Here is a 26,053-nt window from a genome sequence, read left to right on the forward strand (position 1 = left end):
GTAAACCACTGCACACTGATGACCACTAGAGAATGCGGTGTTTAGCGTCATTTTTAGTGCACTCACCTCGCATGCCAGCAGCAGACGGGCCGGGGTTCGAGACTGACTCGGAGCAGGGTGGTTAGGATTGGAGAATGAGTTTTGGAGGCAGAGCAATGATGAGAGGGGTGGGTTTGTTTGGGTTGATTTCAAATATCAACAATGTCCAACAGCGTTGTTGAAAAAAATACATATCCCACCTTTAAGTCTACAAGTGCAGTGATTATGAGTCCTACACAGGGTTCACAAGGGTTCCCTCTTGTCAAGATTTAATAGTCGGCAGATTTCAAATTGTATATTTGGCCAAGTGGTATAAATATACAATGTTTCTATTTTGTATTAAAAATGTTGTGGCCCCTTTAAGTGTTTTGGATGCATGTGTGCGACCAGAGAAGCCATTTTCACTGTACACAAGAGCTCCGTGTTGTAGTGCTTGCATCGATCTAGTTTACTGTTATATCATCATCTTTTCGGTAGATGCATTTGGATCGCATGTGTGACAAGTGAACCTCGTGGCAATTGGTAAAGGATTGGCCACTGCCGTATTCCAGTCTGTATTAACGTTTAAAGCTGCTGTCAGCAACTTTTTTTGGTTAAGGATGATCCAAAATCAAATTTTGAGCATGTACATAGCCAGCAAGTGTTCGAAAATATCTCCTTACCTTAGCCTGATTCACAACAGTAAGCTTGTAATAATGTTTTATAATTCGGGTGGTACTGGTGGGTTTTCGCGGGAAATTCGAGCATGCAGCCGTTCATCTTTGCGTCATTACGTTACGTCTGTATACATAAAGAAGGAGTCCCAGCTAGTAGGCTATTGTAAGGCAGATCATTTACAAGTGCTGGTCATATAATTAGAATATCATCAAAAAGTTGATTTATTTCACTAATCCCATTTAAAAAGTGAAACTTGTATATTATATTCATTCATTACGCACAGACTGATATATTTCAAATGTTTATTTCTTTTCATTTTGATGATTATAACTGACAACTAAGGAAAATCCCAAATTCAGTATCTCAGAAAATTAGAATATTGTGAAAAGGTTCAATATTGAAGACACCTGGTGCCACACTCTAATCAGCTAATTAACTCAAAACACCGGCAAAGGCCTTTAAATAGTCTCTCAGTCTAGTTCTGTAGGCTACACAATCATGGGGAAGACTGCTGACTTGACAGTTGTCCAAAAGACGACCATTGACACCTTGCACAAGGTCATTGCAAAAGAGGCTGGCTGTTCACAGAGCACATTAATAGAGAGGCGAAGGGAAGGAAAAGATGTGGTAGCAAAAAAGTGTACAAGCAATAGGTATAACCGCACCCTGGAGAGGATTGTGAAACAAAACCCATTCAAAAATGTGGGGGAGATTCACAAAGAATGGACTGCAGCTGGAGTCAGTGCTTCAAGAACCACTACGCACAGACGTATGCAAGACATGGGTTTCAGCTGTCGCATTCCTTGTGTCCAGCCACTCTTGAACAACAGACAGCGTCAGAAGTGTCTCGCCTGGGATAAAGACAAAAAGGACTGGACTGCTGCTGAGTGGTCCAAAGTTATGTTCTCTGATGAAAGTAAATTTTGCATTTCCTTTGGAAATCAGGGTCCCAGAGTCTGGAGGAAGAGAGGAGAGGGACACAATCCACGTTGCTTGAGGTCCAGTGTAAAGTTTCCACAGTCAGTGATGGTTTGGGGTGCCATGTCATCTGCTGGTGTTGGTCCACTGTGTTTTCTGAGGTCCAAGGTCAACGCAGCCGTATACCAGGAAGTTTTAGAGCACTTCATGCTTCCTGCTGCTGTCCAACTTTATGGAGATGCAGATTTCATTTTCCAACAGGACTTGGCACCTGCACACAGTGCCAAAGCTACCAGTACCTGGTTTAAGGACAATGGTATCCCTGTTCTTAATTGGCCAGCAAACTCACCTGACCTTAACCCCATAGAAAATCTATGGGGTATTGTAAAGAGGAAGATGCGATATGCCAGACCCAACAATGCAGAAGAGCTGAAGGCCACTATCAGAGCAACCTGGGCTCTTATAACACCTGAGCAGTGCCACAGACTGATCGACTCCATGCCACGCCGCATTGCTGCAGTAATTCAGGTAAAAGGAGCCCCAACTAAGTATTGAGTGCTGTACATGCTCATACTTTTCATGTTCATACTTTTCAGTTGGCCAAGATTTATAAAAAATCCTTTCTTTGTATTGGTCTTAAGTAATATTCTAATTTTCTGAGATACTGAATTTGGGATTTTCCTTAGTTGTCAGTTATAATCATCAAAATTAAAAGAAATAAACATTTGAAATATATCAGTCTGTGTGTAATGAATGAATATAATATACAAGTTTCACTTTTTGTATGGAATTAGTGAAATAAATCAACTTTTTGATGATATTCTAATTATATGACCAGCACCTGTATAGCCTTTTCTCACAGCAGCTGCAATAATTAAACGTATCATTTTGATGGAGGATTGTATGGTATGACAAATTAACGTTAGAGATTAGACTGTACGGAAATTGAAACCTTAGAACCTTATTGAAACCTTAGAACCTTAAAAAAAAAGGTTAGACAGAAAAATACTGTACCATGGTACAACAGTATTACTCACACTATCAAAAGAGAAACTCATATTCTAGAACGCAAATGGAGACAAACTCGTTTAGAAGTCTTCAGAATTGCATGGAAAGACAGCTCGTCCCGTTATAGAAAGACTCTAAAAGCAGCCAGGGCTGAGCATCTCCCCAAACTCATAGAAAATAACCATAACAATCCAAGGTTCTTGTTTAGTACAGTGGCTAGATTAACAAATAAACAGACATCACCAGAACAAAACACTTCATTACAGTTTAGTAGCGATGACTTTATGAATTTCTTTACTGAAAAAATCGAAAGCATCAGAAATACAATTGTAAATGTACAACCTTTGACAGAGTTTTATGATTCAGCCTCAATTACCACCCCTCAAGAACAGTTTCAGTGCTTTACAACTATAGGACAGGAAGAGCTAAATAAACTTATCACGGCGTCTAAACCAACAACATGTTTATTAGATCCAATACCCACTAAACTACTGAAAGAATTGTTACCTGTAGCAGAAGAGCCTCTTCTCAATATTAACTCGTCTTTATCTCTAGGTCATGTTCCAAGACCGTTCAAGCTAGCAGTTATTAAGCCTCTCATTAAGAAACCACAATTAGATTCAAATGTATTGGCAAATTACAGACCCATTTCAAATCTTCCATTTATATCTAAAATACTAGAAAAAGTGGTGTCGGTCCAATTGTGCTCCTTCTTGCAAAAAAACGCTATCTATGAAAAATTTCAGTCAGGATTCAGGTCTCATCATAGCACAGAAACTGCGCTCGTTAAAATTACAAATGACTTACTTCTAGCTTCTGACCAAGGCTGTATCTCAATACTAGTGCTACTTGATCTCAGTGCTGCGTTCGACACTATAGATCATAAAATACTCCTAGATCGACTACAGAATTACACTGGTATTCAGGGACAGACATTACAGTGGTTTAAGTCGTATCTATCAGACCGTCACAATTTTGTTTATTTAAACGGGGAAAAATCTAAGATAACGATAGTAAATTATGGAGTGTCGCAAGGATCTGTGTTAGGCCCTCTGCTATTTTCAATATAAATGCTGCCACTTGGTAATATTATAAGAAGACATGGAATTAGTTTCCACTGCTATGCCGATGATACTCGGTTATATATTTCAACACAACCAGATGAAATCTCTAAATTATCCAATCTGACAGAGTGTGTTAAAGAAGTAAAACATTGGATGACTAGTAATTTTCTTCTTTTAAATTCAGATAAGACTGAAGTATTACTTATTGGGCCAAAAACCTGTACACAGAATCTCTCAGACTACAATCTGCATTTAGAAGGATGTACTGTTACTCCATCCTCGACAGTTAAAGACCTGGGTGTTATATTAGACAGCAACTTGTCCTTTGAAAATCATATTTCATATGTTACAAAAACAGCCTTCTTCCACCTCAGAAACATTGCTAAGATACGGAATATGATATCTGTTTCCGATGCAGAAAAGTTAGTTCATGCATTCATGACGTCTAGACTAGATTACTGTAATGCATTACTAGCTGGTTGCCCTGCTTCCTCAATAAACAAGCTACAATTAGTACAAAATGCAGCTGCTAGAGTTCTTACCAGGTCAAGAAAATATGATCATATAACACCAATTTTATCATCTCTTCACTGGTTACCTATTAAGTTCCGTATCGATTATAAAGTACTGCTAATGACCTACAAGGCTCTAAATGGTTTAGCTCCTGTGTACTTAACCGATCTTATATCGCCCTACAATCCTTCACGCTCTTTAAGATCACAAAACTCTGGACTTCTGGTTGTACCTAGGATAGCTAAGTCCTCTAAAGGAGGGAGAGCGTTTTCACATTTGGCTCCTAAACTCTGGAATAGCCTTCCTGATAATGTCCGGGACTCAGACTCGCTCACCCAGTTTAAATCTAGATTAAAGACGCATCTCTTTAGCCAAGCATTCACATAATGAATCTCATATCAGATCAATTGCACATGACTATCTTTGCTTAATGTTATGAACAGCAGCTATGCTAATTATTCTCCATTTGCTTTTCCATCAGCTTCAGTTTGGATCCAGCCTCTTAAGAAGACCTCAGATGACCAACACTTTTGAAGAGACGGCGCCAGCTCCTGCGAGGACTTCAGAAGATGCAACATCTGGATCAACACGCACATTCGCAAATTTCTATATATCCTAATTATTGTTAATATGTAATTCATTTTTCCAGGAGCTCTCTGCGTCTACCTTCAATTAAATTGCTAACAGTGATTGTAAATTAATTGCCTAAATTATTACATTATTAGCTAACTGCATTCTCCAAATTGTGATGTTGACATGCATTCTCTGTAAAGCTGCTTTGAAACGATATGTATTGTGAAAAGCGCTATACAAATAAATGTGAATTGAATTGAATTGAAATCTACAGGTAACGCTAATACACACTAAAAACACAGTCATGCAATGCTGATGTTGTTAACATTAACAATTTGAGAACAAAGTATAAAAATAATAATAATTTGCACGATTCTGACGTGATCCAAGGTAAGCAATCGTTAGATTTAATCACCACTGGCAACGCGATTTCCTGTAATGTTTTTTTTTTTTCCTCAGTTAGTCAGAACAAAAGTGGCAGACATGTCACTTACTTGTTCAGATGATATTTTCCGGTGAAAATTCTTATTTTGGTCATACTTCCAAGACTACAATCTGTGAATCCGAAGTAGGCTACAGTATCCGCACCAATGTGGTGACTGACAGCAAACATTAGATTCATCCGCACTGAGGAGCCGTGCCGAGGCACAACGGACGTAAAAATAATAATTACGCATATAACTGCAATTGCAGGTTTCAAACAGAGATGGCGACAAAGAGGCAAAACTTACAGACAGCAGCTGTAAGTTTTTTTTTTTTTTTTTTTTTGAGTAATTTATTTCCGGTGCTATTACCCTGTATTTTACTGTACTTCGTCGGGGGTTACGTCTTAGTCTGAATTACATCTAGTTTATTGGAAGTGACACTAATCATTGTCTTAACTTATCTTTGCAACAATTGATTCTGTCATTTCTCAAATTGTGATTGCTTAAACTGTGAATAAGAGATTTTTTTTTTCTTTTTGTATGGTGTTATTAGTGAAATCTTCAACTATCCCAAGTCTATTTCTGTAAGCTTGATTATTCAAGTTTTGCTCCCATCGACCGCTGTCAATTTTTTTTTTTTTTTTTTTGTAGAACAGCAGTCAGATTAAATAAACATCAATATTGAAAAGCATAATTTTGCTTCCGGTGTGTGTGTCTTCTTTCCACCTGGTTACACATACTTCCAGGGAGTGCCTCATCAGCTAAACAGGTACCACTGAGATGAATGGGAATACTAACAGATAGCTTTCTCCAGGTTCTATTGTTCTTGGTTGTTAAAGCGTAGTTGTCGTGTGGGTTGTAACCAAGGAGGTTTTAGGATTTTGGTCTGCTCTGTATTTTGTTTTAATTATATTAATGTATCATATTTTCACGTTATGTCTAAATATTTTCACGTTATGTCTAAGTTTGAGTTTAGTTTTCATTGTGTCCTGATTTTTTCCCTTTCTGTTTCCTTGGTTTTCATGTTTGCATTAGTAGAATGGTGATTCCTTGTTTGATTAATTTGCCACACCTGTTTCTTGTTCTCTCCCTTTGATTATTCTTTGTATATGTAGTCCTGAGTTTTAAATGTTCTTTGTCTGATCTCATTGTTGACTTGGACTTGGATGCATTTTTACTCAGACCTTGACTCAGACTCGAGTGTTTGGGACTCGATAAATGTTCCCAAGTCCAGGGATTCTGTGAAATATGATCAGGTCAGTACTGAATTGTCACAATAGTCAATCATTCACTTGTGTGTTTAAGTCTTATCCTGTATATACAATCAAGGTGTGTTTCACTCACAAAATGCGGCTACCAAGAGCAATGTTCTCTTATCATTCCTGATTTCTAACACGCACTCATATGCACTTCATATGTAAATTGCGAGAGCTTATTTTGATCAGAAATATCCATTAGATAAAAAGATCTGAAAAAACCCATACATTTACCCTCCCATAGACCAGTGGTAGACCGGTCATAGACAGGAGTATAATGGCGAGCAAACAGCAATTTTAATCACATGCTCCTCCCTGCTCTCTCTACATTACGAGTGGGGATACATGCAATTAATGTGTTGTTTGTTTGGGAGCGAAGCTTGCATGGTCAGCTCTTGAGGGGGCTGACTGTGTTCATTCATAAAATGTCCCGACGTGTAAAGAAAAGCATGCACTTTTAGGAGTTTTAGCTCCACTCCTGTTGGCTTTCTTTTCAAGGGAAGAAAGTCTTATGCAATAAAGAATCTAGTGGCTCGAATCTTGCGTTTGCTGAGGCAACGCGTAGATTACGGGTCTGCATATATATTTATAATGCAGAGGGAACTGAGCAGATGGGAGATTCCTTTTCTTTCTTGTTCCTATGATGATGTGCAAACTAATTCTGAGTTTGCAGGCTATGATTTTATGATTCTTTTTGTATATTGAAACTATTCTAATATGAATATTCAGCATGTCATTCAGACCGTATATAGTTGTCTGGTTGTTTCTTGGTTGCACTTAATTTTGAGAAATTAAATGAAATATTTATCTGGCTTAAAGAAGTCAAATGCCTGAAAATACTATATTCAGCCTTTCATCCAGACTGTTTTTTCTTGTCTGGTTGATATTTGGCTGCATTTAATTTTAAAGAATTAAATGATAAATACTCATCTGATTTTGAGAAGTTAGATGCTTGTATTACAGTTTTTCTCAATCAGTTTGTCACATTTCTCAAAATGAATGTAGTTACTCTCAAAACAATTAACACAGCAAACTAAACACACTCTTATGTTGGTAAAACAGTTCAGTATTCTGCATAATGAAGCACTGCAGTTTTCTCTATTAATGGATTTATCAAAAATAATTAATAACAACAAAACTACAAGTGTATTCTCTGTTGATCTGACAACAAATTCAGCTGTAGATACACAAATACATGAATGAAAATACATGTTTTTTAATTGTGTTAAAAATCAGTAAAAGTTCTTTAATGACAAGTTTAGTATTACAATGAGTTTTCACCTAAAAAATCAAAAATAAATAAGTGAGTAAATAAATAAATGTACTGCAATCATTAAACCTATGAACTTTATAGATCTTGCCTCTCATTTACATCCGGCCAAAGAACTGAATCAACATCTCAGCATATATTGTCACGAGTCATGCATTGTGGGAAAAGCTGTGAATGCTGGATCCATCCTTGTGCCTCAACTTCTACACAAGCCTTTTCCATCGCTTGAAAAAAATTTACTTGGTTTTAAGGGTTGTGATCATGTGCTTTCCATCTCCAAGAGAAGAATATGCTGGAAGGAACATCATCCTGAAATGTGGGTGATGCTCAAACCACTCTTGCACCAGTGTTGAATGGTGAAACTGGATATTGTCCCACACAACTACACAATTTCGCTGATCACCCTGCAGAAAGTGGATATCATTGAGGGAGTTTAAACAATTTAGAAACCTTTCTGTGTTGTGTGGACCCAAGACAGCGCCAAGACTCTCTTTCCACTAATACTATTGCCTTCCACTCTACCCATATCTTCTCCCTCTACTCCTTATCCTACATCCTCAGCTCATCTTGCTTCTCCTACATCCTCAGCTCTTCTTGCTCCATCTCCTCTTCCTAAACCATATATTCCTTTGCCCTCATCTCTTTCTACCTCTTCCACTGTTCCTCTCCCTCTCAGTATACTCTTCCTCTATCCTCTTCAAAACCTCTCACTCTTACACCTCTTCCTTTTCCCATTCTTCTTTTTTTTTGTTGTTTTTCTTTTCCCTTTTTATAGTTTTTGTAATTGAGAAAAATGGTGCACAAAGTGCCCGCAGTCTACCCAGCACATGCTGCTAAATCAGCCACGCCACCAATGGAGCATAAACCAGAGTGCACCACAGACCCAGTGACATGAAGAGCCAATGTCAGGTGCATGAGCTGGCACTTATATCCCTCCTGGAGCTTACACCTGAAGCCATGTTCATCTCAGAGCCCAAGCCTGTTACAGAGTCTGACCAGGTGAAAGAGCCGGCACCAATATCTGTTACAGTAGGAGCTGTAGTGGGGTATGAGGGAATGGAGTAGAGCCCCGCCCATACTCCCAAGGCTGAAGTGAGTGTGCAGAGCTCAGCCCCTATTGTGATACACTATATTGTCAAAAGTTTTGGGATTATTACGGCTTTCCACTACACCGCTGGTGTCGGTGGCAGAAGTAAGCAAGTAAAGTATGCGTGCAAATGAAGTCCATGCACACAGATGTTAAAATGCAAACTGTGTCTCTTTATTTTGTTCCAGTCAATAAACACTGCTTCCAATCAGCTTCCTGTGAGCTCTTATTCTTTACTGTTCTTGACACACAAGCATAAAGTTCATACCTTGCAGACAAAACAAACACTTTGTCCATTATCCATGTGAACACAGTAAGCATTCATCTGTGCGTTAAAGCACATTGTATCGCTTAGCACGGTCAAAAAAGCCTCGCTGCCACCAAAATACACCTGTTGTCTCATTAAATCAGTGCTCTAAATATACAGCTTTAGTAGAGCGACACCCAATGGTCAAAACACGCATTGCTTTAAAATGGCTCCTACAGGGACGTCTGCCTTTACATGCACATAAATTTTAATGACATCCCATTCTTAATCTGTAGGGTTTAATATGGAGTTGGCCCACCCTTTGCAACTATAACAGCTTCAACTCTTTTGGGAAGGCTTTCTACAAGGTTTAGGAGTGTGTTTATGGGAATTTTGACCATTCTAGAAGCGCATTTGTGAGGTCAGGCACTGATGTTGGACGAGAAGGCCTGGCTCGCAGTCTCCACACTATTTTATCCCCCCTCCACCAAACTTTACACTTGGCACATTGCAGTCAGGCAAGTACCGTTCTCCTGGCAGCTGCCAAACCCAGACTCGTCCATCAGATTGCCAGACAGAGAAGTGTGATCTGTCACTCCAGAGAACACATCTCCACTGCTCTAGAGTCCAGTGGCGACGTGCTTTACACCACTGCATCTGATGCTTTGCATTGCACTTGGTGATGTAAGGCTTGGAAACCCATTCCATGAAGCTCTCTACACACTGTTCTTGAGCTAATCTAAAGGCCACACAAGGTTTGGAGGTCTGTAGCTATTGACTCTGCAGAAAGTTGGCGACTTCTGCGCACTGTGCACCTCAGCATGCGCTGACCCCGCTCTGTGATTTTATGTGGCCTACCACTTTGTGGCTGAGTTGCTGTTGTTCCCAATTGCTTCCACTTTGTTGTAATACCACTAACAGTTGACCGTAGAATATTTAGTAGTAAGGAAATTTCACGAATGGACTTATTGCACAGGTGGCAATCTAAGACGGTACCACGCTTGAATTCATTGAGCTCCTGAGAGCGACCCATTCTTTCACAAATATTTCTAGAAGCAGTCTGCATGCCTAGGTGCTTGATTTTATACACCTGTGGCCATGGAAGTGATCGGAACACCTGAATTCAATGATATGGAAGCGTGTCCCAATACTTTTCTCAATATAGTGTATGTGAGGAATAATAAAGGATCTGTTCCCAGAGTCTTTAGTCTCCGCTGGTCCCGCCAAGCTCCAAGTCTCATTCATCACTGATAGTCACGCCCAGCTCCAAGTCTCCTTTTTCTCCACTGGTCCCTTTGCCAATGCCATCCAGTTCTTCTCCTCTGTGGTCTGATGACCTGTCACCATTTCTACTGTAAGATGTCTTTTGATATGTTACATAGCCTATACCATAATGTAAAACTGCTAACTTCTGGTGCACTACTATTTTGGCCATGATTTTGCCATGTCATTGCCCCTTTAACCCCTTCTGATGGACGTACCATTTCTATACACCCTATGGCTCCAACTGAACATATTTCTTCTTTGACAGTTATTCACAAATATCTTTGTATAGATTGATTAGGTGAACTGATTTGCATTCTTTCAAACACTAAATAAATAAATGCAAACAGAAAAGTGCTGTTCTGAACATTCCACATTCAAATTTTCCACATTATTTGTAAAACCATGTATAACTATAGTGAGCAATCACATTCATTCATTCAAATGTTGTAGACTATACCTATGCCTAATATGTCACAGCTAAACTACACTTACAATGATACAGTTTTGTTAGGAATTTCCATGTTATAGCTTTCCACAAACTGCATATGCAGCAGTCACTCAACACAAAACATGTATTTGGACATTTGGAGTATTATGGTATATCAATGTTTTTTTTTTTTTTAATTATTACGGTAATCAGTCAGTACTATGGTATAGTATATCAAAATATAATGGAATACACCATCAACATACAGTGTTACCAAAGCGACAGCACGTTCACATCCATACCGCAGCGTGGCGCTGTTGAGCTTCACTTCCCTCGACTATCGGAGCTGCTGTAATGCTGTCATCCTGACAGCCACACTTTCAGCTAAACTAATATATCGTATTTACACAACAAAATAAAAAAAACAGATGTCGGGAACTGTGAGAAAGAGGTTTGCTGAAGATTACATTAGTCTGTTAGTGTGGTAAAGGTTATTTATCAGTAGCGGTAGCTGGCTAAAGTAGCTCATCACAGCTTTGTTTACATTGCTAGTTCTGTTCAAGCAGCTTTCATAGTGGGTTTATGGCAGCATAGAAAAGCTTTGAAACTGCTAGATTACATCTCAGCGGCCTGGCATCATCATAGGTGCTCAAATTTACTTTCCTTTGGCTGAAAGAGCTTTATTTGTGCCTGTGCTACAACATCAGTATGGGTATGTGTTTACCCTGTCTGAGTGGAGCTGGAGATGATGTAGTAGTCACACCAGACCCTGTGAGTACTTTTAATACTTTTATTAATGCATTTATTTCCATTACATCTTTCACTGTGTTCATCTTTCAAGTGTTAACATTTCCTAAACAGAACGCCAACTTGACTTCATAATGGCACTGAGTGACATTATGAATGGCACGTGAGGATAAAACGTTATTGTTTGTGAAGTTACGTTACTCTCATTTAGTTAAACCCACTGTTGTTTTCTTTTATCAATAAATAGAGGTTTTTGGGAATTACTTCCTACTCTCTCACTTTTTTTTTATTTAGGCAGACTAACTTTTCAAATGTCTTTGATTAACTAGTAATAAAAAAAATGTTAAGTCCTGTTCTCAATATGTGAGTTCTTTGATTGTGCTATTGATAAGGTTAAGTCTGTTTTTCCCTGCTTGTCAGTGTTGTCCATTTGATTTATTTATTTTTAATTAATATGTTTTTAAATAATGTCTATTTATAATTTTATTTATTTATATTTATTTATTCATTCATTTATATCATTCATTTATATTATATTTATATCTATTTATTCATTCATTCTACCAAGAGCAATGTTCTCTTATCATTCCTGATTTCTAACACGCACTCATATGCACTTCATATGTAAATTGCGAGAGCAACATGTGTTGGTTTTTCCTTCAATGTCTGCTACAATTCATTCATTCAATAACAACAATAATACATTGTATTTAAATTATTTTAAATATTTAATTTAAAATGAGTACAATTTTAGTTTTGCTAAGAAATGTATAAATAGGCATAATATATTTTTGTAAAGACTTGGGTCTTGTTTTTGGAGCTTGACAGACATTTAGGTGATTTTTAAAACATTTATTTTTGACAGGAGACAAGGAGAAGACAGCTAGCAGAAGCTGCAGAGAAGAGACAGAAAGAGGTAAAGCTTTTGAAACTTTTCAAACATCAAAGTTAAACTTTATATGATTGTATAGGGGAAAGTGTATATTTGAGATGCATTAACCATTTTCATCAGTTTACTGTTACTTAAATAGTGCTTCATTCTGAAAAACACAAAGTACAAATATTCCATAAAAACTGCATTTATGAGAAATGACTTCTTAAAAACAACCACTCAACAATGAACACTTCAATTAAAAATTTCAAGCACTTTAGAAAAGAGCTTTTGTTTGATTAATGCATTCATCAAATTGAGCTGAAAATAGGGGCTTTCGCACCGGAGGAACAATTCATAGTTCCTAGAACTATTGGCTGAAGTGCCCGGATTTTGCCGTGTTCACACCGCAGGAACTATGAACGATTTTAGTTCTAGGAACTCATTATGGGGGAACTAATTTAGCTCCTATTTCAGAGTAGGGTCTAACCCAGCACTATAGGAACTATCAGTGATGTAAGCGTACGTTGATTGGTCAAAGCATGTAAAACACAGGCACCCGTCATTTTTAAAAAGCCATGTAAACATATTTACTTCACGAACATGGAAAACAGCGATAACGTCATTTACCTGTTGTCTGCAGGGTTGTGTTCTTTTCTCCGCCTCGATGATATGTAATACTGGAAGTTGTCATAGGAGATTTCGTCTCTTAGCCCCACTTTTGCTTTTTCAGTCACGTAAATTATGCGTTTACATTCCATCTCCGTTATCACGAAACACACGACACAACAAACACAGCTCCAATCACGGCATCCTCCATCCACCAGTTTTTAGTGTTTGTAAATGCCGTGCTTAAAGACGCTGCTGTCAGCTGCTTCATAGTTCCTATTGCCGGTGCAAATGCAACCAAGGAACATGGCCCGGGAGAGAAATTAGTTCTCGAGGAAATATCCTAGTGGCTATAGTTCCTAGAACTATTTGGTGCACCTAATAACCACAAAAATTTGTGGTTGAAATACCTTGTTTTCAAAATATTACTGGAGCTTTCAGTAGAGTTCTGTCATTATTTGTGGATCAGAACACACTCAGGATTTGACCAATAATGATGGACTCCTGTCGTCATCACCAACTCTGACCCCAGCTGTTGTCAGTGGATTGTACGTCACTGAGGCATTATACATTTACCTCAACCAGCACAGCTACTGTCTGTTTTGTTACGCTCATCCTCTCATTATACTTGATGCTCTGCATCTTCCTGCCTGTATTCATTCTTCTTCAACCTTTCAAGGAAACAAATATCTATTAAGGGGATAGATCACCCAAAAATGAAAATTATCCCATGTAGAGATCGACCGATATGGGTTTTTCTATAACCGATGCCGATGCCGATGTTTAGAGGTCAGGGTCAGCCGATGGCCGATATGTGCTGCCGATTTTTAGGGCCGATATCTTGAAGTTTTCCCCTTCATTTGCATGCTAAAATGTCACACTAATAATAAGTGGATGCACAACATTTCTAAACTTAACATCATTTATTGAACACTGACTTGATTTACATAAAAGTTTTAGAGCATTTATCAAGCTGAATTTTTCAAGTTTGTTGGAACATAAATGTAAACTTAAATATACATTTAAATAAAATAAATACAACTTTATAAATAAAAATCAATTCAAAACTTTGTCATGTTGCACAGCCTTGTATGCAAGGACAGTGCTAAACTCTTAGTGATTTCTGACATTCTTGACGGTTAACGTTAGACAGGTTTAATGAGGATAATATCTGTGCGACATATATGTATATGTGTATATATATATATATATATATATATATATATATGTGTGTGTATAAATATATATATATATATATATATATATAGTCATTGGTCGGAACACATTACTTTATTAGGCTGATGTCCATTTTTATTCGCATTACACAGTTGATGGAAATACACGCAGATGCTCATATTTTTGAGCTGAATTTTCATTAATGCAAAGTTGGATGGAAACCCGGCTATTATCTGCATCAAACCATGCTTCCGAACAAATGTCATACACTTCTGCGCAGTGGCGTAGCGCAAATCCGCGGGCCGAAAGTCCGAGGCCCCCCGAGGGAAGGTTCAACCAAGAAGGAGAGCCAATGGATATCACACAAGAAGCAACGTGCAAACTTTGCGGAAAAGTTATGCCGGTAAAAGCTTAACCTCGGTCAGTATTCAAAGTGAAAGTAAAAGTGACGGAGCTGCCTGACGCTGCATTAACGGAGCATTTTCTCTCAGAGACGAATTTCTACATAATATGCTGATAATGGTATATAACGGTCTTAATTTATTCCATAATTTCCTTTGTGGCCCGTACATATAGTGAAAAAATGAGAAGAATAGTATTTCGTGTTAAACAGCTTTTTTTTTTTTTTTCTTTGTTTAAAGTTGGTGAAGTAGCCTAAAGCTGCTCTTAATTTTCATTTATGGCTGCAGTGTTAGGAAATATTATAGACTGTTAATAATTTTAATTATAGGTCTAATTCATTGTATAATAGACCTAAAAAATGTTTAAAACATTTTCAAAGAGGAGCTGATAGCCTAATCTTTTATTATCCTCACAGCACGTCAGTTATGCGGTGATGCGCTGTGAAATTATTGCGGGGCAAATTTATTATAATATTAATTTAATAATAAAAGTAGCTTACCTAATAGTAATAATAATAGACTAGAAGAATGTAACAGGCTTACATTAATTGGAAATGCCAAATCCTCTTAATATTGACAATATTTGTCAGAGTAAAGTAGCCCTCAATCACGCTGCAGTGTTTGTCAGAGCTGCCGCCTTCTCCACCCCAAGCAGAGTGAAATTCTCCGACTCCGATACAGGAAAAATAAAACAGAACTTATAACATTGGGGCTAATATGTTAGCAAGCAAGCTGCTGGTAGTTTTGGACTACAGTCCTTAAAGTTAACTACAAGTAAGCGAACCTTCAACCAGCTGTAGCATTATGCCAGTTCCCGACGGTTCTATGCTATCCGTTGTTTCTTTCACTAAGTGAAGCAACACTTCATAGTTTACTAGTAATATATAGTAAATATATGGCCATAGGACTTTGAAATATCAGAATTTAAGCCTTAGGCTACCTTTATCTCCCAGGACTGTTGTTGAATCTTCGAAAAGTTTCAATTCACATGGGTGGCAGCAGCACATTCCACCGCACCAATAACACAGGGCTGCCCGCGGACGTGCCTGGCTTTAAATCGGCGCTACTAAACACGGATATCGGCCGATGCCGATATATTAAAAAAAGACAAATATCGGCTCTAATCCCATGATTTACTCACCCTCAAGCCATCCTAGGTGTATATGACTGTCTTCTTTCAGACGAACAAAATAGGAGATATTTTAAAAAATATCCTTAGTCCTCCAAGGTAAGGCTGCACGATTTATCGCAAGATATGAAAAATAACATTGAACTTAAACGCGATTATTGCTTAAGTGCGATTATGAAATCGCAAAGGCTGTTTTCTTTATGCGCAGCTTGCCATTGAAGTATGGCTCCAAATGCTAATCCAGAGTCGCTTATAATGTACATTTGAAAAAGCAACACGCGTCAAACATCTTTCCATGCCTGTTTATAAGCATTTATTAACATCTTGTCCAACAAAAGACAACATTTAATAACATGTTTTTACTCCAAACTCACTTCATAATGACGGTTGAGCACCTTCTGTGAGATGATGTGGCTTCTTACACAGAATAAAGCAGTCGTGTGTTTATTAGTCATGTTTAATCAATCAAAGCGTTTCAGTCTTCTGTTTATTCAGCTACCGCGATATGACGCATGTTATCTTCTTCTGCGGCAGGGCATATTTGGAGTTTCTGCGCAAGAGCGCCCTCTGGCTTTCAGATGGAGAAGCATTTACTACTGATCACAGAGCCGTACAGATCTGACAAGCTGCGCATAAAATAATTGCAGCCTTTGCCAAATCGCGTACAGTTTAATCGCGATAAATCATGCAGCCCTACTCCAAGATTTATAATTTTAGTGAATGGGGGCCTGCATTTTGGGAAAAAAAAAAAAAAAAAAAAAAAAATCCATCCATAATCTAGTAATCCATACGGCTCCAGTTGGTTAATAAAGGCCCTTTGAAGCAAAGCTATGTGATTTTGTAAGAAAAATATCCATATTTAAAACATTATAAATTCAAATAACTAGCTTCCAGTGGACGACTGTACGCATACTGTGCAAGTCGATTTGGGGGAGCTTGAGTTTGTTGCACAGCCCTATTTGTTTGAACTGCGAGAGATGTCTAAGCTTACGACACTCCTACATACATTGCGTCACGGGTTACTCATTTGCCGCGAATCGAGTCGCGCTGTATGCGTACAGTCGTCCACCGGAAGCTAGTTATTTGAATTTATAAAGTTTTAAATATAGATTTTTTTCTTACAAAAATTGCATCACTTCGCTTCAAAAGGCCTTTATTAACCCACTGGAGCCGTATGGATTACTTTGATTATGGATGGATGAATTTTTTTGTTGTTCAAAATGTGGGCCCCCATTCACATTATAAACCTTGGAGGACTAATTTTTTAAATATATCTCCGATTGTGTTCTTCTGAAAGATATATACACCTACACCTAGGATGGCTTTAGAGTGAGTAAATCATGGGATAATTTTCATTTTTGGATGAACTATCCCTTTAAGAGAAGAAAACAAGGATCCTCGCATTTGAGATCCTTTTTAAATACCCAGTGTTTTATAGTATAGTGATTTTAGTTTCCCCACATGTAATTGGAGGGCCGTTTTACTGTTTCTTAGAGGTTTAAGGGAAAGCATAGAACTACTAAAGCGGAACGGTAAGTACACATCCTCCTTCTACTGTCTACACATTTTTACTGCTGAAACACCATGACAAACATCTTCTGTGATGTCATAGTTTTTTTTTTTTTAAAGTTTAGTTTAGTTTAGTTGCACAAATATAAAATATATACAATAAAAACAAAAGTACAATCCATATACTGTGCAGGGAGAGGCAAAAAACCCATTTAAAGGGCTTATTTAAGTCTCCACCTAAACAACAACAACAAAAAAAACTAAATGTAAAAATAAAAAAAAACGAAAAATAAAAAAACCTAAATTATAAATATATAAATGTATATAACTGCAACAAGTTAATTACAGCATGTGTATATATAATAATAATAATAATAATAATGATATACTCCAAAAACAAACCATATAGGGTGCATGAAACATCAACAAACAAAAAAGCACAATTACAGCAATAAAATGATTCTTTATACATCTTTTGTAACATATTAAAGAAGAACATTTTTCTGCTAGATGAGATAAACCATTCCATAATTTAATACCCCTAAATCGTATAGAGTATTGACCTCTACAAGTGAGAATTTTAGGAAGATGAAAATCTGAGCATTGACGAGTTAAGTGACAGTGAACCTGTGAATTTACTTTAAAATACATCTTAAATTGCTCTGGAATGTTACCTTCACCTGAATATATCTTATAAATAAAGACACAAATTTGAGAAATGTTAATATCATAAACGGTAAGAACCTGAAGTTTCTGAAATAGAGAAACAGATGAAGTATATACATTTGATCGGGTTGCAATCCTAACAAAACATTTCTGAAGGATAAAGATTTTTTGAAGAGTAATAGGAAAAGTGCTCACCCAAACTATATTACAATATGAAAGATACGGATAAATTAAACTATAGTAAAGAGTAAGAAGACACTCTGTAGTAACAAAATGCCTAACCCTCCTTATTATACTAGTAGATCTATGTATTTTTCTGCTCACATAGTCAGCTTGTTCCCTCCAGCTCAGACTCTCGTAAAAAAAAAAACTCCCAAGAATTTTGCAGTTGACACTTGAGGCACCTCAATAGACTCAATTGTAATTTTTGATAAATCCTTAGGGTATAATTTTTTACCACTAAAAATAATAAAGTTAGATTTTTTTTAAATTTAAAGATAATTTATTTAAATTAAACCAATTAGCATCAGCGATTAGACCATCATTTGCATTCTTAATCAATAAATTAAAATTTGAGTGAGAGAGAACTAAGGTTGCATCATCTGCAAACATTATTGGAGTAAGAATATTTGAAACATTTGATAAATCATTTATATAAATAAGAAATAGTAAGGGTCCAAGAATGGACCCCTGAGGAACCCCACAGAATAGTCTTGCTGTACTAGAATAGCAACCCTTAAAACAAACAAAATGTCTTCTATTAGATATGTAATTTTTCAACCATTTATATGTAATATCATGAAAACCATATTTATACAACTTTTCCAATAAAATATAATGATTAACTGTATCAAAAGCTTTTGACAAGTCTAAAAAAATACTACAAGTAAATTCATGATTTTCAAGTGCAAGAGTAACATTGTCAATCAGGTTAAGCAAAGCCATATAAAGTAGAGTGGTTTTTGTGAAATCCATACTGATGTTTATAAAGAATAGAATTAGAATCTAAATGAAAAAGAATCCGTTTATATACAATTTTTTTTTCTAAATTTTTTTAAAAACATGGCAAAATAGATATAGGTCTATAGTTGTTAAAACATTGAGGATCATCTGCTTTAAACAGAGGAATAACTTTGGCTATTTTTAAATCTTTAAATCTTCATAATGACTAAAGTGAGCTTGATTCTTATTGCTGCTGTAATGTCATAATGATTGTGGCCACACAGTTCTTTTTTCTACTAGTGTAATGGTGAACATGGTTCACCATTATCATGAACAACTTCAGTGGGTTGTACTGTTATTTAAAGGATTAGTTCTCTTCAGAATTAAAAAAAAATCCTTATAATTTACTCACCCCCATGTCATCCAAGATGTTTGTCTTTCTTTCTTCAGTCAAAAAGAAATTAAGGTTTTTGAGGAAAACATTCCAGGATATAGCGGACTTTAATGGCTACCAATGGGTTAAAGGTCCAATTTGCAGTTTCAATGCAGCTTCAAAGGGCTCTACACAATCCCAGCTGAGGAACATGGATCTTATCTAGCGAAACGATCAGTCATTTTCTAAAATAAAAATTATATACTTTTTAACCACAAATGCTTGTCTTTCACTGCTCTGTGCTGCGCATTACATAAGACCCTTATTCCTTTGCTGGGATCATGTATACCCCTTTGAAGCTGCATTGAAATTGCAATTTGGACCTTCAACCCGCTGGTCCCTGTTGGAAGGCCTCTATATGTAGAAAAATCCTGGAATGTTTTCCTCAGAATTTTTTTTTTTTCAACTGAAGAAAGAAAGACATGAACAAATTGGATGACATAGGGGTAAGTAAATCATCAGGAAATTTGCAGAGAAATTTCAGTAGACAAAAAACCCCAGACAACATGAGCTGTGGAAATTTACAAGTGATCTAGGAGCTTTATACAGCTTTTTACATGCCATTGAAAACACTGTAAGTTTGCCCCTCACAGCCTCGCTTTCATATCCATCATGGCTCTGCTCTGAATAAGGTCTATGATGTCATTATTGGCTAGTCAGGGCAGTTATTCCAGTGTCCAGTGTTATTATAGATGGGATGAGTTTTAGTTTTTGCACACTCTGTACTCACATTTCCAGCTTGTCTAAGGTGCACCATGATCCGGCACGTGAGCACTGAATAATATTGCACCCTTCAACTACTAGTTAATGCTTTGATTCCTTTTGAAATATGCTATTGTTCTCACAGAATTACGTTGTTGGGGAACAAGTATGGTGTGGTAGCTGTATTTTGTCTAATCTTTGTGTAGACTACCTACAGAGGTATCAAAAACCCGGAAGCCTTGGAGAGGAAAAAGAAGAAACAGGAAGAGACAGAGAAACAGACCATGAACTCTGTACCTTCTGGAGGTGGGGGACTAAAGGTAATTTAATTTATTTATTTATCCACTATTACTCATTTGGTGCATGTCGAATTGCGCAGTATGCGTACGGTTGTCCGCCAGAAGCTATTTATTTTAATTTATAAAGTTTTAAATATGAATATTTTTCTTACAAAAACGCATCACTTCTCTTCAAAAGGTCTTTATTAACCCCCTGGAGTCATATAGATTACTTTGATTATGGATGGATGCATTTTTTTTATTTTTTTTTTCAAAATGCAGCCCCCATTCACAACCATTATAAACCTTGGAGGACTAAGGATATTTTTAAAATATCTCCGATTGTGTTTGTCTGAAAGAAGATAGTCATATACACCTAGAATGGCTTGAGGGTGAATAATCATGGGATAATTTTCATTTTTGGGTGAACTATCCCTTTAACGTGAAGAATTAAGTGTAAAACCATCAGGAACCCTTTAGGTCTCCAGTGCCACCATTTTCCAGAACTGCAACCTTCCTGGAGTCTCCAGAAGGTGTCAGGATCTCAGAGACTTAGGTTAGGTAAAGAATCCTTAAAAATGACCCCCACTTAATATGAATCACAAGCTGAAGTGTTGTAAAATACATGAATACTTTTTTTTATTTTATTTTTTTTATAAGCTTTATAGACAGACAGATTGAGAGTGACTCCACAGCACCACATCCTCTTGTACCACTGTTTGAAGAATTTATCTTCCAGAATCTGGCAGCAAGTTTTGGAATCATTTTTATTCCATATCTGCAAGATGGACTTTTCAGGATAGGAGATTGACTAAAAATTAACTCCCACACCTTACTGCCTAGATTCTGGAAGATAAATTCTTCAAACAGTGGTACATGGATGTGGTGCTATATAAAATATTATATTTTATATAATATTTGGTTTGGCCTTCTGAGTCGGACAGTCTTTTCTGAAGGTGAAGTACCTTATTTCACTGATATTTGATGTTAAATCCTCACTGACTAAAGAAAAGTAAGAATATTTTAGTATTCTTTTCTCTTTCTCTCCAGTGGCAGGTTGGCTAACACAGGCTGAAGGGAAGATCACTGGTGTGTCTACATTGGGGATCAACCTTCATCTGCAGTTTTTCCCGCTGACTTGAGAGATTCTGAAAACTCTGTGCTTTCTTTCTTATTTTGAATTGTACGCTAGCCAGGGGAGTTTGCGTAGAGACTTCCAAGCTCCTAATCCTCCAGGTCTTCTGATTTGCCAGAGTGCATTCAGGCCACGCCCCTTTAAATGCCAAGATGGGCTAGCTAGTGGGTTTCTGGGATAGAGATTTCATATAATGAATTTTTTCACAACCTATTCCGTTCATGTTCATGCATCATTTTCACATACGCAGCTTTTGTACCAATGTGCTTTCTATTTTTGACATTGTTTACGAACCTAGACTCAGATCTGAATGTCATTTTAATACACATTTATACAACTGAAAGGCATGTTTTATATTGGATTTTGGATAATTTTGTGCATAGTTAGCCATTTATATTTATGCATCCGTTACCAGTGTGTTTTGGTTGTAAGCTCATAGTGCATTTTGCGATTTTTCAGGCCTGTACAGCATGTGGGAAATGTGTGATATTTAAGAGTGAAGTTAAACATGCAAATTAAGGATATTATATCAGTTAGCACTTTCACTGCCTGTTGATTGTATGACTTGCTGTTCTTATGAACCAAGTTGAATGTGTATCACTTTATCTTATCAGACACCTCAATTTCTCACCCTTTCTGAAGGGCTTTGGTTGTCTCAAGTTAAGAAAATCTTAACTTATTACGTTTAAACTCAACATCCATATTTCTGGGCCATGCAACCATGACTTTAGAAATGGGATACGACTTGTCCGTTATGTAGCAGCCTGAGCTATTGTGATTAGTGCGAGAAATATAGTAACTCTGAGTGAACGCTTCATATTACCTTTGATGCATTTCTTTTTAAGAAACAGTTTTCAGTTATGTTCATGAGTTGTTACCTCTGCCTACAGCAATCACAGTCAATGCTTGTGACAGGGAAATAGAATTGCACAAAATAATTAACAGAATATCTTCCCAGGTTTCTTTCAGAATGGGTTATTGCAGGTTTATACACTAGGACCCATTTCTCAATAGTTAGGCCACTTTTTCAAAACTCTTAACACAGTAAGCACAACATTAGTCTGTGTGAGCTAAATTCCATTTCCAAATTTGCATCTTCCAAATTCCATCAATTCTTTTTTTTACACAAACACCACTAAAACTCTATATACCTACAGGCCAATTTGCACAGGCTTACATACTCTTTTCTAAACTGTTAAATATAAGTTCAAAACCTAACAAAGATGAGTTGATTTGACACATGTATGAAGTGTTTTGGTAGTTTTACTGCATTTTGGATGAAATTAACTGCTTTGCTGAGGTAAAAGTTTGTAAATATGACTGTGTGAAGAGTTTTGAAAAAGTGACCTAAGTATTGAGAAATGGGTCCTAGCGAATGTAAAAAAAACTAACATATACACACTGTATAACATTAATACAATAAATCAGACGAAGTATTGCAATGTTTATGTTTACCAGTAGAGGGCAGTGGCACACTTTCGATCAGGAACTGTTTTAGAAGCACAACTGCAAAGTTATTGCTTAAATAAAGATTGTGTGTTTGATTAAACAACCTTTTTTTATTTGTTACTATTTTATTTGTTTTACTTGCACTACTACTATACTGGAAAAAACTCTCAGTGCTCTGCTCACTTCATTAGTTAAACCTTGATTTAACAAAGTGCTGGAAATACATCCTTGAAGATTCTGGCCCTTGTTAACAAGACATCATGCAGTCACTGCAGATTTTTTTTTTTTTTTTTATTGGATTGAGTTCTAGGATGGACCACTGGATTACACTGAACTCATGTTTGAGTTTCCTCTTCTTTGCGGACTTCAAAGGTTTAATGTGATGTGCGTTCAGGTATGTTCTTCTGCGAAGCTTCCAGTCTGGCTATTCTCCTTTGACCTAGAACTGTCGCTCACTGGATGAGATCAGCAGTTTCTAAAACCACCATTTCAAGGTCACAGTCATCTACATCACATTTCTTCCTATTGTGATGTTTGGCAAGAACAACAGCTTAACCACTTGATCATGCCTTTATGCTTTTATGGCTTCAGGGTCTATTCATCTGCATGATTGGCTGATTAGATTCCATTTTCCAAAAGAGCAAGGCCATCACAGTCAAATACAATAAATGCCTGAAACTATATATCATGACATCAAAAGAAGATAATAATAATAATAGTAGCCCCATAAAAAATCATTAATATTGTCAGCAAATGAAGCAATTACGGGAACAGCCACCAGGGTAGAAGTGAATATTTGAATTCAACCAGCGATTTCATTTGTCAAGATCGAATGTATAAGGTTATTACACAAAAGAAAAGAAAATGGTATACAAATAAAACAACCTAGATTCTGTTTTCCAGTTCCCTTCGTATCTTAGTTATACATTATCAAACTAGCTGATCTATTTAGTTAGTTTTAGAAGCCAATGGAAGTTCACATGTCCTTGTGGTGTCTACAACGGCTAGCCAGTGAGCTGTGCTTCAAAGTTACATTAAAAGTCATTGTTTCATTAGTACATTTCTTCTTTACTTCTTGCTTTTGTAGTGGGCCGCCACTACCAGGTAGCTGTCAGGCGCAAGGTCTTTGATGTTTGGAGATTTGCCAGAGATGGGCGAGATCTTGCCTTCCACACGAGAGATCTGGAGCATGCGACATGGGTCATGCTTTAGCAGGTAGCTCTCAAACGTCTCCCAGCCTCCACCAACACGCACCATCACATGTTTATTATGCAGCATCTAGGGAGACAGAGAAAAAGACTTTAGAGATACACATCTCTAGGTTGGATTTTGGGAAATAGTGCATTGAATGTACACTCGAAATCAGAGTAGTGAACGAATGTAGGGAATGAAGTCGTTTACTCAGAATTCGGACACAACTACAAAATGGCTGACACCCGATATAGTGCACTATATAGTGGATAGAGAGCAGTTTTGGACACAGCTTATGACTCCTATAGAACTGAGGTTTGTTACCGCCACAGGGACGCAAGACTGCATGTCAATTTAGTTGAATGGGACTGCACACATGCATTACATTGGCTAAGCATTTGAATCTGTCAATTTTATGTCACAAATAGGTTGACATGGTTCGTTAGCCTCTGACGCTAAGGGCTGCAGTATTTTATTTCCAGCTAGTACAAGATAGCTGTGCAGTTAAACCTCACTCCCCTGGCATCAAGAGGCATGCTAGCAACTGTCAGTAAAGACTGCTGTGACCTGGATGGAGGTGAGAGTAACATTAGCGATTTATGCTAGGGGCTCCAGTCTTTAGTGTCCAAGTTAGGGCACTTAACTCCCATGCCAATTATTGATGGTTCAAGCCCTGTTCTAAGCGGGCAATGCGGAAGCAGTTACAGTGGTGCCGTGACCCAGATGGGGATGGGTGTAACAGGCCAGCTGATGCAAGGTAGCTGTGAAGGTAAATCCCACTCCTGGTCAAAGACTGCACACTAGGGTGGGCAGTCTTAAAGGGATAGTTCACCCAAAAATGAAAATTTGATGTTTATCTGCTTACCCCCAGGGCTTCCAAGATGTAGGTGACTTTGTTTCCTCAGTAGAACACAAATGATGATTTTTAACTCCAACCGTTGCAGTCTGTCAGTCGTATAATGCATGTCAATGGGAACACAATCTATGAGAGTAAAAAAAAAACATGCACAGACAAATCCAAATTAAACCCTGCGGCTCGTGACGTCACATTGATGTCCTAAGACACGAAACGATCAGTTTGTGTGAGAAACCGAACATCATTTTTTACCTCTAATACGTAGGGTTAGGGTTGGACCCATTTCATAATGTCCAACTGCCTTGCGCACGGCATCCGGTGCGTGAGGTCTGTACGCGCTCTGGTGTAGTTTAAAGGATTAGTCCACTTTCAAATAAAATGTTCCTGATAAGTTACTCACCCCCATGACATCCAAGATGTTCATGTCTTTCTTTCTTCGGTCGAATAGAAATTAAGGTTTTTGATGACAACATTCCAGGATTATTCTCCTTACAGTGGACTTCAATGGTCTCTCCAAATGGTTGAAGGTCAAAATTACAGTTTCAGTGCAGCTTCAAAGGGCTTTAAACGATACCAGACGAGGAATGAGAGTCTTATCTAGCGAAACGATCTGTCATTTTCTTAAAAAAAAGTTACGTTTTTTCCGTAAGTAGAATAGGGAAGGCGTAGGACGTACAGCTTAAGCTTTTTGAAGAATACGGAAAGCGGAAGCACGTGCAAGGCGATCATTTGTGTTTTGTTTCGCTAGATAAGACCCTTATTCCTCGTCTGGTATCGTTTAAAGCCCTTTGAAGCTGCGCTGAAACTGTAATTTTGACCTTCAACCGTTTGGAGAGACCATTATAAGGAGAATAATCCTGGAATGTTTTCATCAAAAACCTTAATTTCTTTGAACATCTTGGATGACATGGGGGTGAGTAAATTATCAGGAAAATTTTATTTGAAAGTGGACTAATCCTTTAAACTACGCCAGAGCGTGTACACACCTCACACACCGGATGCCGTGCGCAAGGCAGTTGGACATAGTGGTGTTTTGGAGGTAAAAAATGATATAAATACTGTTCGGTTTCTCGCACAAACCGATCGTTTCGTGTCTTAGGACATCAATGTGTCGTCACGAGCCGCAGGGTTTAATTTGGATTTGTCTGTGCATGTTTTTTTTACTCATAGATTGTGTTCCCATTGACATGCATTATACGACTGACATAC

At 37.4% G+C, this 26,053-nt stretch overlaps 2 protein-coding genes across 3 annotated transcripts in view; one reads left to right on the forward strand and one right to left on the reverse strand.

Moving 5' to 3' along the window:
- The first annotated feature begins 11,024 nt into the window (after positions 1-11,024).
- Positions 11,025-22,900, forward strand: svip (small VCP interacting protein). The gene is made up of 4 exons (XM_051883879.1): positions 11,025-11,521; positions 12,363-12,413; positions 20,142-20,255; positions 21,264-22,900. The coding sequence occupies exons 1-4, from the start codon at positions 11,459-11,461 to the stop codon at positions 21,276-21,278; spliced, it is 243 nt and encodes an 80-aa protein (XP_051739839.1). The 5' UTR covers positions 11,025-11,458; the 3' UTR covers positions 21,279-22,900.
- Positions 22,901-23,069: 169 nt separating this feature from the next.
- LOC127507028 (growth arrest-specific protein 2) overlaps positions 23,070-26,053 on the reverse strand; it is a 46,265-nt gene continuing 43,281 nt past the window's right edge. For both annotated transcript variants that reach the window (XM_051883877.1, XM_051883876.1), the window contains one exon: positions 23,070-24,075. In XM_051883877.1, coding sequence (XP_051739837.1) covers positions 23,866-24,075 — 210 coding nt within the window. In that variant the 3' untranslated portion in view covers positions 23,070-23,865. The remainder of the gene's footprint in view (positions 24,076-26,053) is intronic.

This window comes from Ctenopharyngodon idella, chromosome 24 (genome assembly GCF_019924925.1).
Source record: "Ctenopharyngodon idella isolate HZGC_01 chromosome 24, HZGC01, whole genome shotgun sequence".
NCBI lineage: Eukaryota > Metazoa > Chordata > Actinopteri > Cypriniformes > Xenocyprididae > Ctenopharyngodon > Ctenopharyngodon idella.

Bases quoted from the DNA above. Each gene is read 5' to 3' on its own strand.
- svip (XM_051883879.1), top strand. From the start codon at position 11,459: ATGGGTATGTGTTTACCCTGTCTGAGTGGAGCTGGAGATGATGTAGTA. The intron at 11,522-12,362 runs GTGAGTACTTTT...TATTTTTGACAG, and splicing joins TAGTAGTCACACCAGACCCT to GAGACAAGGAGAAGACAGCT. The intron at 12,414-20,141 runs GTAAAGCTTTTG...ATCTTTGTGTAG, and splicing joins CAGAGAAGAGACAGAAAGAG to ACTACCTACAGAGGTATCAA.